The 18,593-nt window shown below is 42.3% G+C and overlaps 1 protein-coding gene across 3 annotated transcripts in view; it reads left to right on the top strand.

The window, feature by feature from the left end:
- Positions 1-6,821, top strand: part of LOC124551463 (kinetochore protein NUF2 homolog) — a 101,390-nt gene extending 94,569 nt beyond the window's left edge. For all 3 annotated transcript variants that reach the window (XM_047126444.1, XM_047126442.1, XM_047126443.1), the window contains one exon: positions 6,455-6,821. In XM_047126444.1, the coding sequence (XP_046982400.1) occupies positions 6,455-6,526 (72 nt within the window). In that variant the 3' untranslated portion in view covers positions 6,527-6,821. The remainder of the gene's footprint in view (positions 1-6,454) is intronic.
- Positions 6,822-18,593: the final 11,772 nt, after the last annotated feature.

The following is an 18,593-nucleotide window of genomic DNA, read 5'->3' on the forward strand; positions in this document are numbered from 1 at the left end:
GTAATTACTTCTCCTCTCAAGGCATTACTTACATGCAAACCCAAGCACAGCTATGGACCCCTGCATAATACCATCTTATGCTAACCTATTCATGAACCATCAAGAGGAATCTTTCCGAACCACCCAAAATTCCAACCCCTCACCTAATTCAAAGTCATTGATTGCATCTTTATGATCTGGACCAATGGTGAAAATGTGCTATCCACATTTCTCCTGAACCTTAATGTCTTGTCCCCCATTCGCTTCACGTGGACCCCCTCAACCCAACAAGCCACTTTCATCAATGTCAACCTCCACTTCAGAAATGGCTACATCAGTACCTCACCTCCACATCAAACCTACCAACCACTACCACCACTTTGACAGGTGCCACCCATTCCACACCAAGAAGATCCTTCCATATACCCTAGCCACATGTGGTCATTGTATCTGTAATGACAAACAGTCTTTCTCCAAATATACTGAGGGTCTCACTGAGGCCTTCAGAGACTGAAATTACCCTCCCAACCTTGTCCAGAAACAGTTCTGCATACCTTGCACCACCAGTCACCTGCCATCCCCTCATACCCACAGTCTGGCCACAAAGGACCATTCTTCTTGTGTCTCAGTACCACCAAAGACTGGAGCAACTGAGTCACATTCTCCACCAGGGTTTCAACTATCTTCCATCCTGCCCTGAAATGAGAAATATCCCCCTCCCCCTCCTCCCCTGTCCTGCCCACAGTGGTATTCCACTGTTCCTCCAATATATGCAATATCCCTGTCCATCCCTACTTCAGCCCTGCTCCCAAACACTTTCTGCTCAGCTCATATCCCTACAATAGACCCAGATGTGAGACCTGTTCCATACATCCTCCCACTACCACATACTCCAGTCCTATTCCTGGCATCTCCTACCACATCAAAGGCAAGGCCACCTGTGCAAGCAGCCATGAGATCTTCAAACTTAGCTGCAACTACTGTGCTATATGTTCTACGTGGGCATGACTACTAACAAGCTGTGTTCCACATGAATGGTCATCACCAAATTGTAGCTAAGAGACAGCTGGACCAACCAGTTGCTGAATGTGCTGCCCAACACAGTGTGCTTCACTTCATTGACTGTTTCCCAGCCTGTGCCATCTGGATTCTTCCCACTAACAGCTTTTCTGAATTGCATAGGTGGGAACTCTTCATACAACAAATCTTTTGTTCCTGTAAACCCCCCTCCCCACACTTCAGCTTTAACTTTTGATAGTCCCTGTACTACTACACCTATGCCCTTTCTTGCTCCCACTGCAAACAGCACACAGCTCCTATCCTGCCAATGCTCCTAAAAGTCGTTTCCTCTTCTCTATTTCTACCTCTCTCCCCTCCCTTTCCCCATCCACCTTCCCCCCTCCCAGCACAGTTCTGGTGCAGCACCTGGCAGCTACATTCTGTTCCCACCATGCTACACACTCCAACAGGCAGCACTAGCATCTTTCCCCACCCCTGCCATGCTATACCTCCCCTTTCCAGTTTTGTGCTTTCTCCTTACACCCATCACCCACCCAAGAACATTGCTGCTCATGTTGAACATGAATTTGAATTTGGGTCTTGGTGGCCGGAGGCCGTAGGTTGTGTGTGTGTGTGTGTGTGTGTGTGTGTGTGTGTGTGTGTGTGTGTGTGTGTGTGTTTTCTGTTTCTGCAGAAGGGCTTTGTCCATACAGAAACTTATACAAGGGGTGTTCAGTAAGTAAGTTTCCTTATTTTATATTTAAAAAAATCACAAAATTTATCAAGTATAAACAATTTTAATGACATTGTACAATGGTTCTGTTACTTTTGTACATAGTCACCAAGCTTTTCCAAGCATTTTTTATAATGTGGCACAAGTTTCTCCAACCATTGTAGCAGATTGGATCCTGTGCTCATAACCAGCTGTTCACTGTTGATGTGACTTCATCCTTAGGTTGGAGTGCTCATCTTGAAGATAACTTGAGTTAAAGGAACACATGAAAATGACTTTGGGCAATATGTGGTGAATATGAAGGATCCAGGAACATGTCCCAGTTGAATCTTATGAGCTCTGCCTGGATCATTCGAGCCGTATGACACCAAGAATTGTTATGAAGGAAGAGAACTTTGTGAGACAAGAGTCAAGGGTGTTTTCTTTTGATGGCAGTTCAAGACATTAAAATAACTCTCTGCATTCATTGTGGTCTTGCAAGGCAGGTAATGAATGAGCAAAACCCTTTGACTGTTCCAAAGGGTAGCTGCCGTAACTTTCCCCGCCAAATGTCTGTTCTTTGCCTTTTTTGGGACACTTCCAACAGGTTTCTTCCACACATCTTGAAGTTTTGTTTCAGGAGTTGAATGATGGACCCAGGTCTCATCCCCAGTGACAAGCTGTTTGAAGAGCAGAACTGCCTCTCTCTGATCCTCTTACAGAAACATTATGCCTGAATCCACCTGCTGCTGCTTGTGGACGTCACTCGGCAAATGTGGCAGCCATCTTGCACAGACTTTGCAGTAGTGAAGGTGCTCTGTCAGGATATTTGTGATGGATGAGCATCCAGTTCCACCCCCAGGAGGTAGCATTAGCATGTTGTCAATGGTATCACAACAATCTCCTTCCACAATACTGTGAACTGCAATAAAGGCATCATCACATGTCATTGTAGTGGGACTCCCTGTGTGCTGTTTGTCATGCACATCTCTGCTCCCTTCTAAAAGCTGTACACACCAATATTGAACAAATTGGATGCTCATACAGCCTTCACAATAGACAGAGGTTAAGTCCTGATTGATATCCACAATGGATAGCTGTTTTGCTGTGTGTGTGTGTGGGGGGGGGGGGGGGGGGGGATGACAGAGTGTAGCTCACAAGTGAACACACTTTGTAATGGTAACTCCATGCTAGCTGGCACTGTGTTAGCGAGATACTGCAGTATGCAGCATAAGCAAGTGTAAGCATTGTCCACAGTATCAGTTGAACTTGCCAGCCCTTCGCATGTCACGTGCACATTTTAATTTGTGGAGACATAAATGTGGGAAACTTTTCTATTGGACAACTCTCATATAGTTACAGTATTCTTTTCACTGTGCCTGCCTGTGGTTAGATGCCTGCTCTATGTGGTGAGTAGCAATATAGTCTTTCTGTAGTGTTGTTATATGTATTATTTTATGTCCTTGTGGTACCAAATGTGTGTGCAGTTAAAACCACCAATTTGCGTGACCTAGATTCCTGAACAAAAAGGGATTACGTCAAGATGAGCATTTAAAATACACAACTGAAGAGAGAGGAAGATTTTTTAAGTAGGTGACAGCAAGTCTAGCGATCTTCAGGTATTTGAGGTACTTTTTGTTACTGCAAAATGCCTCACACAGGAAATGGAAATGTGGAATGCCTTTCACTCCAGTTAATGAAACATTCACATACATGGTCAAAAATATGCAGATGCACCACAATAGACCAAGAACATACATGTAAAGTGGCTACGAGAAGTCAAATTTATTTACAGGTGGTGTTCAGATGCTTACTGAAAATGAACTATAAACCAAGAGATCAGTTGTATTTGTACTTCTTAGTTAACATAAGAGACAATTCAGTATGGTGTGAATCATACCTGAATATGTGCTCACACATGATGCTATTACTACACACTTCTGGGAAAGACTTTAGGACTGTAGAGATAGCAAATTTCCATGAAGACAGTGACCTGATTTTACAGAATGATGCGCATTCACATGTAATGCACAGTCAACCAAAAGCTACAGAAACACAAAAAGTCAGGAATAGAATGGGCAGCAATGTTTCTAAATATTAACCCTAATGCACAACTATGGGGTGTTATGTTGATATCTGATCGGCCCTTCCCAGTGCTTGCTGTAACCATTCTGTTCTGTGTCCCTTACACTCTCTCTATAATTTGATATCTTTGGGGAAAAAAAGAGGAAGGATTGTGAGGCACTATACACCCCATCAAGAAAGAAGTGGTTAGAGACAGTACATGAGCTCAGGGTCGCCATCGATTGGGTGTGGAATTATCTATGACCTGTTGTCAGGTATTGAAGTAACAAAATAGTTTCTCCGAAAAGTGATGAGTACATATTTCTCATCAATATAGATGTGGGTTTTAAGGGAGAGGGTAAGGAGTCATTCCAATCCCGGGAGTGGAAAGACTTACCTTAGGGGGAAAAAAGGACAGGTATACACTCGCACACACACACATATCCATCTGCACATACACAGACACAAGCAGACATTTGTAAAGGCAAAGAGTTTGGGCAGAGATGTCAGTCGACACGGAAGTAAAGAGGCAAAGATGTTGTTGAAAGACAGGTGATGTATGAGCAGCGGCAACTTGAAATTAGCGGAGGTTGAGGCCTGGCGGATAACGAGAAGAGAGGATATACTGAAGGGCAAGTTCCCATCTCCGGAGTTCTGACAGGTTGGTGTGAGTGGGAAGGATCCAGATAACCCGGACGGTGTAACACTGTGCCAAGATGTGCTGGCCGTGCACCAAGGCATGTTTAGCCACAGGGTGATCCTCGTTACCAACAAACACTGTCTGCCTGTGTCCATTCATGCGAATGGACAGTTTGTTGCTGGTCATTCCCACATAGAAAGCTTCACAGTGTAGGCAGGTCAGTTGGTAAATCATGTGGGTGCTTTCACACGTGGCTCTGCCTTTGATCGTGTAACCTTCCGGGTTACAGGACTGGAGTAGGTGGTGGTGGGAGGGTGCATTGGACAGGTTTTACACCGGGGGCGGTTACAAGGGTAGGAGCCAGAGGGTAAGGAAGGTGGTTTGGGGATTTCATAGGGATGAACTAAGAGGTTACGAAGGTTAGGTGGACGGCGGAAAGACACTCTCGTTGGAGTGGGGAGGATTTCATGAAGGATGGATCTCATTTCAGGGCAGGATTTGAGGGAGTCGTATCCCTGCTGGAGAGCCACATTCAGAGTCTGATCCAGTCCCGGAAAGTATCCTGTCACAAGTGGGGCACTTTTGTGGTTCTTCTGTGGGAGGTCTGGGTTTGAGGGGATGAGGAAGTGGCTCTGGTTATTTGCTTCTGTACCAGGTCGGGAGGGTAGTTGCGGGATGTGAAAGCTGTTTTCAGGTTGTTGGTGTAATGGTTCAGGGATTCCGGACTGTATCCGTGATCTGAAGGCTGACCGATCCATCGTCATTCTTCCGGCGGACAAGGGTTCCACGACCGTGGTACTTGATCGTCGGGAGTATGTGGCTAAGGGACTGCGTCAGCTTTCAGACAACACCACATACCAAAGTTTGCCAAAGTAATCCCATTCCTGATGTCCAGGCGGAGCTTCAAGGAATCCTCAGAACCTTAGGCCCCTTACAAAACCTTTCACCTGACTCCATCAACCTCCTGACCCCACCGACACCCCGCACCCCTACCTTCTACCTTCTTCCTAAAATTCACAAACCCAATCATCCCGGCCGCCCCATTGTAGCTGGTTACCAAGCCCCCACAGAACGTATCTCTGCCTACGTAGATCAACATCTTCAACCCATTACATGCAGTCTTCCATCCTTCATCAAAGATACCAACCACTTTCTCGAATGCCTGGAATCCTTACCCAATCTATTACCCCCAGAAACCATCCTTGTAACCATTGATGCCACTTCCTAATACACAAATATTCCGCACGTCCAGGGCCTCGCTGCGATGGAGCACTTCCTTTCACGCCGATCACCTGCCACATATGTCTGCTTGTGTCTGTATATGTGTGGATGGATATGTGTGTGTGTGTGCGAGTGTATACCCGTCCTTTTTTCCCCCTAAGGTAAGTCTTTCTGCTCCCGGGATTGGAATGACTCCTTACCCTCTCCCTTAAAACCCACATCCTTTCGTCTTTCCCTCTCCTTCCCTCTTTCCTGATGAGGCAACAGTTTGTTGCGAAAGCTTGAATTTTGTGTGTGTGTGTGTGTGTGTGTGTGTGTGTGTGTGTGTGTGTCTATATATATATATATATATATATATATATATATATAAACATGCCTAATATGAAAAGAAAAGGAATTGCGTGAATGTTTGCAAGACTGTGAATTCTATAGTAAAAAAGTTAACAGGAAATGGGTTGGCTACATTATATGTGAGAATGAGAACAAAGCACCATGCCCTTGCAAAATCAATGTTGCATTTTACACCTCATTGAATGTTGTACAATGTATGAATTATATGTACATGCACTATCATTTCTGGCAACAAACATTACACCAATATGATATGTTATTTATCGAGTGAGTACAGTGTGTATGCCTTCATTCCATGCTAAGAATTGTAATTGTATCTCTGCTTTTCGTGAGTGATATTCTACAAACTGAATTCTTCCTAACACTAAAGTAAAGCGTAGAAGCAAAAGTAAATAGCTCACTTAATGTGCATTACAGTAACATAGTAATTAGCGATATTTGCAATGAATTTCTTTTTATCATCACCTTTTTCTTTTCATTATTTGAAGGCGCGGGAGCTGATACATGCATTCAATCACTTACGACAAACTGTTGCAGAACTACAAAGGTCGAAAAAGTGATGGAACACGTCAACACACTTCAGCTTGTGGACGAGTAATAGTGATCTTTCTGCCTTCCCCTCCAGCCAGCTACCACTTGAGATATTTTTTATATGTATATTATCCAGCTAGTTTTAAAACTGTACAGTAGTTAACTACTGGTGAATGAGCGATAAATTTTTGTGTTTCCTTGACTCCATAAAGTATTGTTTTAACTCTTCGGAAATCGCAATCTAAAAGCTGTTCATATTTTAGTCTATAAAATAAGTGATTTACTGTATTGTAGACTTAATTCCAATAAATTTTAAAAAACCACTGCACCTTTGTTCCATTTTCTTAAAGGCTTCAGAATGTTTTTCTGTACAGGAATTTTTGTCAAGAGTCATAGAAACCAGCAATGTCAAAGAGCTGTAGATGGATATTATGTGGCATTGCAATTTCAGATTGCTACAAGGCCATGGTTTATGAAGATTCATTTGAACCAATAAATGATTTCTGCCACAATTCAACTCTGCTTTAACCATGCCACTTTTCCTCTAAATCTATATAGAATCAACATTTAAGATTCCTTTACATGTGATTGTGATTCTGTAATACTGATCTTCTGATCTTTCTGCCTTCCCCTCCAGAGACATTTTGATGAACATATGACCTCCCGCAATCCTCCGTTCCCTTAGCCCCCTGGCGTCATCTTTTGCTAGGTCCTGTCTCCACCTGCCTATTCCCTAGCCAGCTCCCACTTCAGTATTACAGTGCTACACATGCCTCCTATCCTGTGAATGCACCTGCGTGGTCCTATCTTCTTACTTCTCCCCCCCCCCCCCTCCCCTCATGCATGCTCGCACAGGCAGCACTAGCAACTTGCCTACCCAACCCTGTTATCCCTCCCCCTGCCCACCCTACATCTCTTTCTTGCTCGACTACCCATCCTAGCTACACTGTCATGTCAGATACAGTCATAGTCAGGCCTTAGTGCCCGGGGAGTGGCCATGTGTGTGTGAGTGTTTTCCACTTCCAGAGAAGTACTTTGTTGAAAAGTGGAAATATTTCTAGTGTTCCTTTTCTGCTTTGCCTGTCTGCAACTCACCACCTCCTGTGCATGGTGAATAGCCATCTCTCCTCTCCATATTATTGCTGTTATTCCATCCTGGACTTCCATTGTTGTGTGTGTGACTGAGAGTGCAAGAGTGTGCAAAGATGTGGCATGGGAAATCTGTCTGCAGATTGGGTTGTTGGGGTAGTACCTGTGTGAGAATGTCCTTGTGGTACCTTCAGCATACTGGGCCAGAGAGCTGTCATCACTGGAAATACACCGGCAGTGGTTGGTCAGACTGTATGGTAGCAATTGTTTGGTGTGGAAGGTATGACAGCTGCTGAGATAAAGGTACTGTTGATGGTTAGTGGATGTGGCATCCTCCTATGACAATCTGTTTTGGGTCATCTAGAGGAAACTTTCCTAGAATCTCAAAGCTCCCATGTTTATGTTCATTCCTCCACAACCTCAGCACTTTCTTTCCCATCCATTTTACCTGGTCCTGCTCAACCCAATGTTCCACCTTCCTGGACATTGACCTCCACCTCTCTGATGTTTCACCCATATCTCTGTTGTGTTGTCCACATTAAATCCACCAACCATCCCTTGAACACCAAAAGAAATCACTCCCAACATCCTGACCACTTATGAAAGGGATGGCTGCATTGATGAGAACTCCCTGAACCAGTATGCTGAAGGTCTCACAAGGATCTTCACACACACACACACACACACACACACACACACACACACACACACACACACAGGCACTAACCACCAAACCTAGGCTGCAGACATTTTTCCCACGCCACGTCCTCAGACACCTCTAATCTCACTACTCCAAGAATCAGCTACAAGGGAGCTCCCCCTCATCAACCAATTTCACCCTGGAACAACTGAACCATATCTTTACCAGGGCTTTAATTATCTGTCATGATACCCTAAAATAAGGGACATCTTACCCAAGATCCTTTCCACCCTCCCAAACTGGTAACCCATTGCCCATCCAACCTACACAACATCCTGGTCCATCCCCGTGCCACTCACACTCCCAACCCCTTGCCCCAGAATCGTATCCCTGTAGAAAACACAGGTGCAAGACCTGCCCAATTCACCCAACCAGCACTTCCTTCCCCCGTCCTGTCAAAGATTTATCATACCCAGTCAGAGGCAGGGCCACCAGTAAAACAGCCATGTTGTATACCAGCTCCATTGTAATCACTGCACAGCTTTTTATGCAGGTATGACAACCAACCAGCTGTCCACCAGAATAGCCACCACCTTACTGTGACCAAGAACAATATGCAGCTGAGCATAACATGCTCAATTTCAAGGGCTGCTTTCATTTGGATCCTTCTCTGCACCACCAGCTCTTCTGAACTATGCAGGTGGGAGTTATGCTTGCAACACATTCTCCGCTCCCACAACTCTTCTGGCCTCAATATCCATTAACTCAGTGTCACCACTCCCTTCACCTAACAGTTTCCCCTTCCCATATCCTTTCACCCTCTCCCAAACCACGTCTCAACACGATCTTCATCGTGTGCCACTGCCCACCGACTCCAGTACCCATGCATTACATTCTCGCCCGTGCACCTGCCACCACCTCCTCCCACATTGCTACCCATCAAGCCAACTGCCTCCCTCTGAGACGATTAGTTACCCACACCCAACCCTGCTTCTCCCCCCTCCCTCACCCACTTGACACAACTCCCACCCAATCCTAGTCCACCTAGCGAGCTGTGATCCTGGTATTGTGCGTCCACCTGGCACTAGGTTAGTGTGTGTGTGTGTGTGTGTGTGTGTGTGTGTGTGTGTGTGTGTGTGTGTGTAGAGGGGTCGACAAAGGATTTATTCCGAAAGCTAGCAAGTTTTCTTCCTTTTTTTGTGTTTACCCATCACCAACTCAACATGTCTGCTATTTGGTGAATTATTATTTACATTCTACCAGACGTTTCCTTCAGTTTAATTTCTTTCAGTTATCGTAATGTTTGGTCAAAAATATAAAGTCATACAATGTAGACATTCACAGTCTGTATTTAATTCCTTGCAGGCATATTGTTTCTGGTCATATGTTTGAGTGGTGCAAAGCAATATTCCCTAGAAATTATGCAACAGATTAAAGTCCAAATTTTCATAGCCTAACAAAGAGCGTAAAATGGGAAATGGAGCATCGAATTCATGAACATAATGTCTGGTTTTGCACAACATTTTTCTTAATTACTTGAAAGTAATCAGGGTAATTAAGAAAAACTTAATGATTTGAAGGAAAACAAATAATTCACGAACAGGTGCTGCTAGCTATGTAAATGAAGTGTCAAAAAGTTGTTCTCTGCAAATAAGATTCTTCCCTGTTGAAAAATAAAATAAATTTCGAAGAACAGCACAAATTGAAACTTTTCTGGTTTCTCTCAAATTACATACTCTTAATAATAATGGAATCCTGACCAATACTTAAATATATTTCATCTATTCTGAACAAAACTTGTAAATCAAATTTAAAAAATTGAAAGAAATTGTCAAAATGTTTTGTCAAATTATTTGTATAAAGTAAGAGATAAAATAGACTAGACAAACATTTGATGCAACTTGTTCATTGGACACAATGTAGAAAGCATGTATTTCTGTAATCTATTTTATATTTTACTTTTAGACAAATCATTTCACAAAACATTTGACCCTTATTCCAAAATTTTCTTATTGCCATTGATATCGGAACAAGTCTGAAGTTTTCAATTATGAAAGCAGTTAATGTTCTTATGACTGTAGCAGGAGGCAAAATAAGATTTGCTGCCCCCCCCCCCCCCTCCAGAGTTTGTATTCTATTTAGCATTCTAAAATATATGTTTAGTAATTGTACATAAAAGGTACAAGAATTCATATTTACACAACTGAAATCTCAAGCAGTTACAATTTTTACCACAAGCAGCGTGGTAAGTATACTACTAGACATTTTTGGGATACACGATCACACTATTTCTTAAGTGATATGAAGCAATGAAAACATGAATACTATTAAATTCTACAGTTTTTTCCTGTACTCTTAAGGAAATTATCAATTACTTTGGAACACTGAATGACTTAAGTAAACAAAATAGAAGGAGCTGATTGCGGGATGGACAATTCCTAATCTACACGAAGTGGAAATCTGTCATTATGCAGAATGCTATGTACGAATGATATTTCATCAATAATCCCTTAGGTCTTTTTTTTTTTTTTTTTTTTGTTCATGGTTGAGTGAATAACAAATACTGCACTTTATAATGTAACTAACCTAGTAGTGGCAGGAGAATACACAAAAAAAGCCTTTGCTTGGCATTTGAGGCAAACATATTTGTTTGGATACAGATTCTTTCAGCAATACACCACCATTTTCACCTCGGACTTCACTACACATACACTATGTGATCAAAAGTATCCGGACATCCCCATGTTTTTCATATTAGGTGCATTGTGCTGCCACCTACTCCATATCAGTGACCTCGTCATTAGACATCGCAAGAGAGCAGAGTGGGCCGGTCCGCGGAATTCATGAACTTTGAACGTGGTCAGGTGATTGGGTGCCACTAGTGTCATATGGCTGTAAGCAAGATTCCGACACTCCTATACATCCCTATGTCCACAGTTTCTGATGTGATAGTGAAGTGGAAACGTGTAAGGACACGTACAGCACAAAAGCGTAAAGGCCAACCTCGTCTGTTGCCTCACAGAGACCGCCGACAGTTGAAGAGGGTCGTAATATGTAATAGGCAGACATCTATCCAGACCATCAAACAGGAATTCCAAACTGCATCAGAATCCACTGCAAGTACTAAGACAGTTAGGCGGGAAGTGAGAAAACTTGGATTTCATGGTTGAGCGGCTGCTCATAAGTTACACATCACGCCACTACATGTCAAACGATGCTCTGGTGTAAGTAACGTAAACATTGGACGATTGAACAGTGGAAAAATGTTGTGTGGAGTGACCAATCATGGTACACAGTGTGACAATCCTATGGCTCGGTGTGGATATGGCGAATGTCCGGTGAACGTCATCTGCCAGCGTGTGTAGTGCTAATAGTAAAATCCGGAAGTGGTGATGTTATGGTGTGGTCGTATTTTTCATGGAGGGGGCTTGCACCTCTTGTTGTTTTGCGTTGCACTGTCACAGCAAAGGCCTACATTGATGTTTTAAGCACCTTCTTGCTTCCCACTGCTGAAAAGCAATTCGGGTATGGCAATTGCATCTTTCAACACGATCCAGCACCTGTTCGTAATGCATGGCCTGTGGTGGAGTGGTTGCATGTCAGTAACATCCCTGTAATGGACTGGCCTGCACAGCGTCTTGACGTGACACTTTTGGGATGTTTTGGAATGCCGACTTCGTGCCAGGCCTCACCGACCGACATCGATACCTCTCCTCAGTGCAGCACTCCATGAAGAATGAGCTGCCATTCCCCAAGAAACTTTCCAGCACCTGAACATATGCCTGCAAGAGTGGAAGCTGTCATCAAGGCAAAGTGTGGGACAACACCATACTGAATTCCAGCATTACTGATGGAGGGCGCCACAAACATCTAAGTCATTTTCAGCCAGGTGTCTGGATACTTTTGATCAAATTAGTGTAATTACCCCACCAGCCTAATTTCGAAGCAGATCTTCTGGGCCACCACATCCAATCCTGGTACTGCTGATCCCTCCAAAAACCGACTCTGGAGCACACCACTTGTCATTCAGTATTATCCTCATCTTGAATGTATTAAACAGGTACTTCGACAGGGCCATGACTTCCTAAAATCATGTTCTGAAATGAGATCCATTCTGTCGGAGATTTTACCCACCACACCTAGAACAGCTTTTCGTCACCCTCCCAATCTCTGCAATATCCTCGTCAGGCCCTATGCTCCTTCTGCACCCATCTCTCCACCTTATGGCTCCTACCAATGTGACTATCTCCACTGTAAGACTTGCCCTATGCACCCTACCACCACCTACTGCAGCCCTGTAAACATTCTATCAAAGGGAGAGCCACCTGTGAAATGAACATCATATACTCACTTTTAGGTAAACACTGTTCAGCCTTTTACATCGGTATTACTACCACCTGGTTATCAGTCAGGATGAATGGGCATTGGCAGAGGGTGTCTACTGACAATACACAATATCGTATAGCACAGCATGCTCTACAACATGACAGTTGTGACCTTGGTGCCTGTTTCACACATGCGCCATCTGGATTCTTCCCCAAAACACCAGTTTCTCAGAACTCTGCAGGTGGGAACTAGTGCTATAGGTCCTTGGTTCTCACCACCAATGTGGCCTTAATTTTCGTTAATTCCCTCTCTCAGCGTTTCTTCACAGTAACTGCTCCTTTCTTCACTCAATTTTAGTTTCCCACATCTTTCATTTTCTGACCTATCTATTTTTCACTGTTCCCACCTCCTACCTCTTTTGCATACAATGCACTTAGTTTTTCACTCTTATTAACTCCTGCACAATGTTTTAGTATAAGGGGCATTCAAATGAAACATGGTCACTAGTGGAAAATAATGGTAATGATTTTATTAACTCAAAACTGTAGTTATACACAATACACACATTCAAAAATAGTCGCCAAAACTGTTGGCACATTTATCCCATTGTGACAATAGCTGGTTGAATCCATCCTTGAAGAAGCTATGAGGCCACTGTCGGATCAAGTCACACACTTCATTGTCCATTGCGAATCGATGTCCACGAATAGCTTGTTTTAGAGGTCCACACACATGAAAATCACTTGGGGAAAGGTCAGGACTGTATGGTGGATGTTCCAACTGTTTCCCTCAACTGCTCCAATGTCGTCTTCACCACATTGGCTGTGTGTGGGCGGGCATTACCATGCAGGAGGATAAAGCCATTGGACAACATACCTCAGCGTTTCAACTTGATATTTTGTGTATGGCTCTGTAAAGTGGCTTGACAACAGTGGGCATTGATGGTGGTTTCCTGTTCCAGGAAGCAATGGGCCCTTGTGGTCAAAAAAGGACATCATGACGTCACCAGAGATGGTGTGCACAGCCTTTGATTTCTTTGGAGGTAGTGAAGTCGCATGTTTCCACTGCTTGCTCTGACATTTGCTTTCCAGTTCGAAATGGTGACATGTTTTGTCACCTGTGACAATATGCGACAGAAAGCCGTACTCCTCCCCATGATAACATTGCAGATGACTCAATGACAGTGCCATTCGAGTATTGCACTATTCAGTGATCTGTTGGTGGGGAACCCACTGTGCACAGATTTTTCGAAAGTTCAAGTGTTGATGCATTATGGTGTGGGTGGTGCCCATGCTAATACCCAGTAACCGATGGATCTCGTCCTTAGTGATACTGTGGTTGTCCAAGACTAAAGCAAGCATTCACTTCCACAACCATTTCCTGTGTGGTGACACGTTGAGCCTGTCCAGGACGAGCATTGTCTTCCAGTGACTTGGGCTCCTCAAGGAATCGTTTGCGCCATTCCACAACACTTTTGACTCGGACTGTACTCACCATACACAGCCTTCATCTGTTGATACATTTCACAGCTTACAACTCCCTCCGCCGCCAAAAATCGAATCACTCCTTTTTGTTCCTGCTTACTCGCTGCATGTTCGATGGTGGACGATAACTTGTGTGATCTTGATGAAGTGCAAACTGCTTTTATGACCTTATTTGTGAAAATACGTTGTTATATTTACGAGTGCATCACAATACCTCACCATGATGCTGAGAATAGAAGGGCTTGCCACACGAAAACGTAAGTAAAAACGAATAAAGGCAGGAAATATCGGGACAAACTAAATTACGTTTAGATGATAGGTTAACTCCCAACAAAATTTCTCATCAACATTGTTTGGTTACTGATGACAAGCTACCTGTAATAAATGATACACAAGTGGTCCTGAAAAATCATGCACACCAAGTGTAAAGGTATTAACCAAAAAAAAAAAAAAGTAAGTACTATTGTTTGAACTAAATATCCACAAATTTTGTAATCATTCAGTAAAAAGTTCACATTACAGATTAAATAAAACGGAAACCCACTGATGATGGCACAGTGGTGCTGAAACATGTTTGAGTACTTGGAAAACATAGTGTTTTGCATAACTGGCAGACCTAACATCCCGATGGGAGATATAATACTGCCAGAATAATTTGACAGAGGACTAAAAGATCTTAGTCAAAACAAGACCCTGTGTGAAGACGACATTCTGTCAAACTACTGATAGCCTTTGGAGAACCATCCAGTACAAAACTATTCCATCTGCTGTGCAAAATGTATGAGACAGGTGGGGAAGATTAAATTTTGCAGAAATGCTGGAACACACGAGACAATACTAAAACTACAACTTTTATAAAGAGACGTTAAGGAAAGATAAGCCTATGTTTATAGCATTTGAAGACTTTGAGAAAGTTTTTTTACATTGTTGACTGGAATACACTGATATCCTGAAGCCAGCAGAAGTAAAATAGAGAGTGAAAGTTTATTTAAAAACAGAAACCAGATGGCAGTTATAGGAGCCGAGGGACATGAAAGGGAAGCAGTGGTTCAGAAGGGAGTGAGTCAGAGTTGTAACCTCTCACTGCTGTTATTCAATCTGTACCTTGAGTAAGCAATAAAGGAAGCCACAGAAAAATATGAAGTACAAATTAAAGTTTGGGGGAGAAAAAGTTAAAACTTTGTGGTTTGCTGATGAGATTTTAATTTTATCAGAGACAGCAAAGGATTTGAACGAGCAGTAGATTGGAATGGGCAGTGTCTTGAAAGAAGAATGAGATGATGAAAAAAAAAAAAGGCAAAACAAGGACAATAGAATGTAGTTGAATTAAATCTGAGGGAATTAGATTTAGAAACAAGACACTAAAAGAAGTAAATTAGTTTTGCTATTTGGGCAGCAAAATAACTGATGATGACCAAAGTGGAGAGGAAACAAAATGTAGACTAGCAATGGCAAGAAAAGGTTTCTGAAGGAGAGAAATGTGTTACGTCATACATAGATTTCAGTTTGGAGAATGACTTTTTCCACCAGAATGTGTGTTTTTTTTTTTTTTTTTTTTTTTTTTTTTTTTTTCCCACGCACAATTGCACAAAATGCAGTTATCAAAGATAATTTTTCTAACTATAAGAAAATTAGCAGAGAAGCAGCAGATAATTTTGATTTTAGTACCACTATTATTTATCATTCAATTGTTTTATCTTCACAGGAGAGATTTATTCATAGCCTAAAGGCCTTGCAATGGGTAGTTGCTTCTCTGGTAAACAAGGGAATATTTTTGTAAATTACATTCAGAATCAGTATTTTTTGAGAAATATCAAAAAACACCAAATAAGGTTGTATATTACAAAAGCTACGTCGATGACACCTTGGTTCTGTTTGATGGCTCTCTTGAAGAAGTGAATATGATGTTAACACTGCTCAATAATATGCATCCCAAAAAAAAAAAAAAAAAAAGATTTGTAATAGAAATAGACAAGGAGAAGAGTGTAAATTTTTTAGACAAATGAATAACATACAGGGACCACAGACACCAGTTTATCGCCTACTGTAATCTGACAACAACAGACACTTATCCACAAAACTTCGTGCCATCCGGAACACACAAAAAGGCCTTCTTTCATTCCATGATTGACTATTCGAGATCATGTGATTGAAAAAGATAAACTAGCAGTAATGTAAGAATTAGCAAAGAACAACGGAAATTATACTGAAAAACAAAGATGCTGGGACTTACCAAACGAGAAAGCGTTGGTAGATAGACACAAACACAAACACACACACAAATTTCAAGCTTTCGCAACCCAAGGTTGCTTCATCAGGAAAGAGGGAAGGAGGCGGAAAGACGAAAGGATGTGGGTTTTAAGGGAGAGGGTAAGGAGTCATTCCAATCCCGGGAGAGGAAAGACTTACTTTAGGGGACGGACACGGACACACACACACACACACACACACACACACACACACACACACACACACACACACATATATATATATATAGACACAGGCAGACATATGGTTAGCAATTTACACTCAACTAAACGCAAAGAAAATTGCATAATTGCATCTGAAATCATACTGAAGAAAGAACATGCAAAAGAGAAGTCTAGATGTGCAGTGATACCACGTATAGGGACAACATCAGAGTAGCGAAAATATTCGGGAACACAAGCATTCAGATAAGCTTTAGGACTGATAATCATCTGCAGAAAACCAGTGTACTGCTAATACTTCCTCACATTGATGCGATCAGTGACAAAATGTGTTGCAGTAACTGTTATAAAGCCGCACGTAGGACAAATGGGACAGAACCACACAGTATCATATAAGGAACACACTTTGCCAGTGAGAACTATGCATCTGCCTTTTTACACATCGAATAATCATATTCCTTGGGACATGGATAGCAGAGGGTAGAGTAGCATGGAGAGCTGCATCAAACCAGTCTTTGGAATGAAGGCTGCCGCATCATCATCAGCAAAGCACAGTCATTTCCCCATTCTTTGATAATATTGTATTCAAATTTGATGTCATTCTGAACAGCAGTTTTTTTTACAGCATTTTGTAACTGACTCCGCAGATCAGTCTGACCATCCATTTCTGGGCTAAGAACATCCTTGGAGAGCACACACAGTTGCCCCGTAAGAATACACTGTACGAGATAAGACTGAAAGTAAGCAAAGTAAACAAACCCTTGTGCTTGTGTCGGAGGCAGTGCATTCAATATCTGCACGAGGCCTTGAATACAATACTTCCAGGAGAGCCTTACATCTACTCTCAGTCCGAAGAACTTAAAATGGTAGACTTCACTACTTTGACACTTAAATTTCAGTTTTGCAAGATTTCTATGTCACAAACTGTATGCATTACATTTTGATATAGTTAAGTGTTAACCTGTTCTTCGAAGCATTCCATATATAGATTTACCATGACCAGTGATAAAGACTACTCATACCCACACCACTGGTTTGTTCATAATGTTTTCTGTCAAATAGGAAATAAGTAGATGTCAGAATGTGCCTAAAAAGTTCTGCGAAACAACTGTCAATCTTTTCTGCATTTATTTCCAAGGAATCAGAAAGTGGAACTCACATAAAGAGGCAAACATCAAAACTGACCATAATATCCATATCTTGGAGCTACAGTTGACTGAGATGGTGTATAAAAATCAGAGTTGCAGATACTGTATTCCCACTTCCCCACATTTACTGAGAATGCAGTTTAGGTATTTTGACAGCTGGTATGTAGGTGCACCAATATTACTATGAGTCTTAGAGAATTCTTCCCTTGTGCACCTTAGCAAGGTCATATAGCTGTGGTGGCACTGCTGCTTGTATTTAAAAACCATCAATGATGCTACACGGCAAGCATAACTCATTGATACGAGTTATTTTCCTCTTGATTTTATTCATAGGATCAACATCTATGTCTGTATGCAATGTCTTCAAAAGATCGAAAATCATCTTATTGTTGTCCACTCGTGACATTAGGACCATAGCATTGCCCTTGTCAGCTGGCAGAACTGTAGTTTCTTTGTCCTCTCTGAGATTTCTCAGTGCTACTCATTCTCACTTGTACCATTTTGATCTTAGCACTGGCACCTTAGTAGGTGCTCTATGATTTTTGTGGTGAACATCTACTGCTTTCAGTGGGAGAGAAGCTACAATGTGCTCCATGAAGCTGACAGAATGTGCTATTGCTAGCATTTCTAGAGTGGGTGTGAACTTAAGTCATTTAACAAAGGATCTTCACTGTCTCCTTGTCCAGATGTTTGCCAGTGAGTTTAATTACAGTACGGCTCCCTGCACAGGGCTTTTTATGAGTGATCGAATTTTGCTTCCTGGCTTGCAGACGTTTTCAGCTGTACTCATCCTGCTTGTGATCATGTCCTATTGTCAACCAATTCCCAAGAATCTGCATAGAGCTTTAGCTGACATGCAAATATGGAAGTGAAGAAGCTGTTTTGAAGTGACCTCTAGCATTCGCCAGGTGTCAAAAATTCTCTCTCGCATTAGAGCCAGGCTCACATGGCCCATAATCTTATTTATCACTTGTGTGTGA

Source organism: Schistocerca americana, chromosome 1 (genome assembly GCF_021461395.2).
Source record: "Schistocerca americana isolate TAMUIC-IGC-003095 chromosome 1, iqSchAmer2.1, whole genome shotgun sequence".
Taxonomy (NCBI): domain Eukaryota; kingdom Metazoa; phylum Arthropoda; class Insecta; order Orthoptera; family Acrididae; genus Schistocerca; species Schistocerca americana.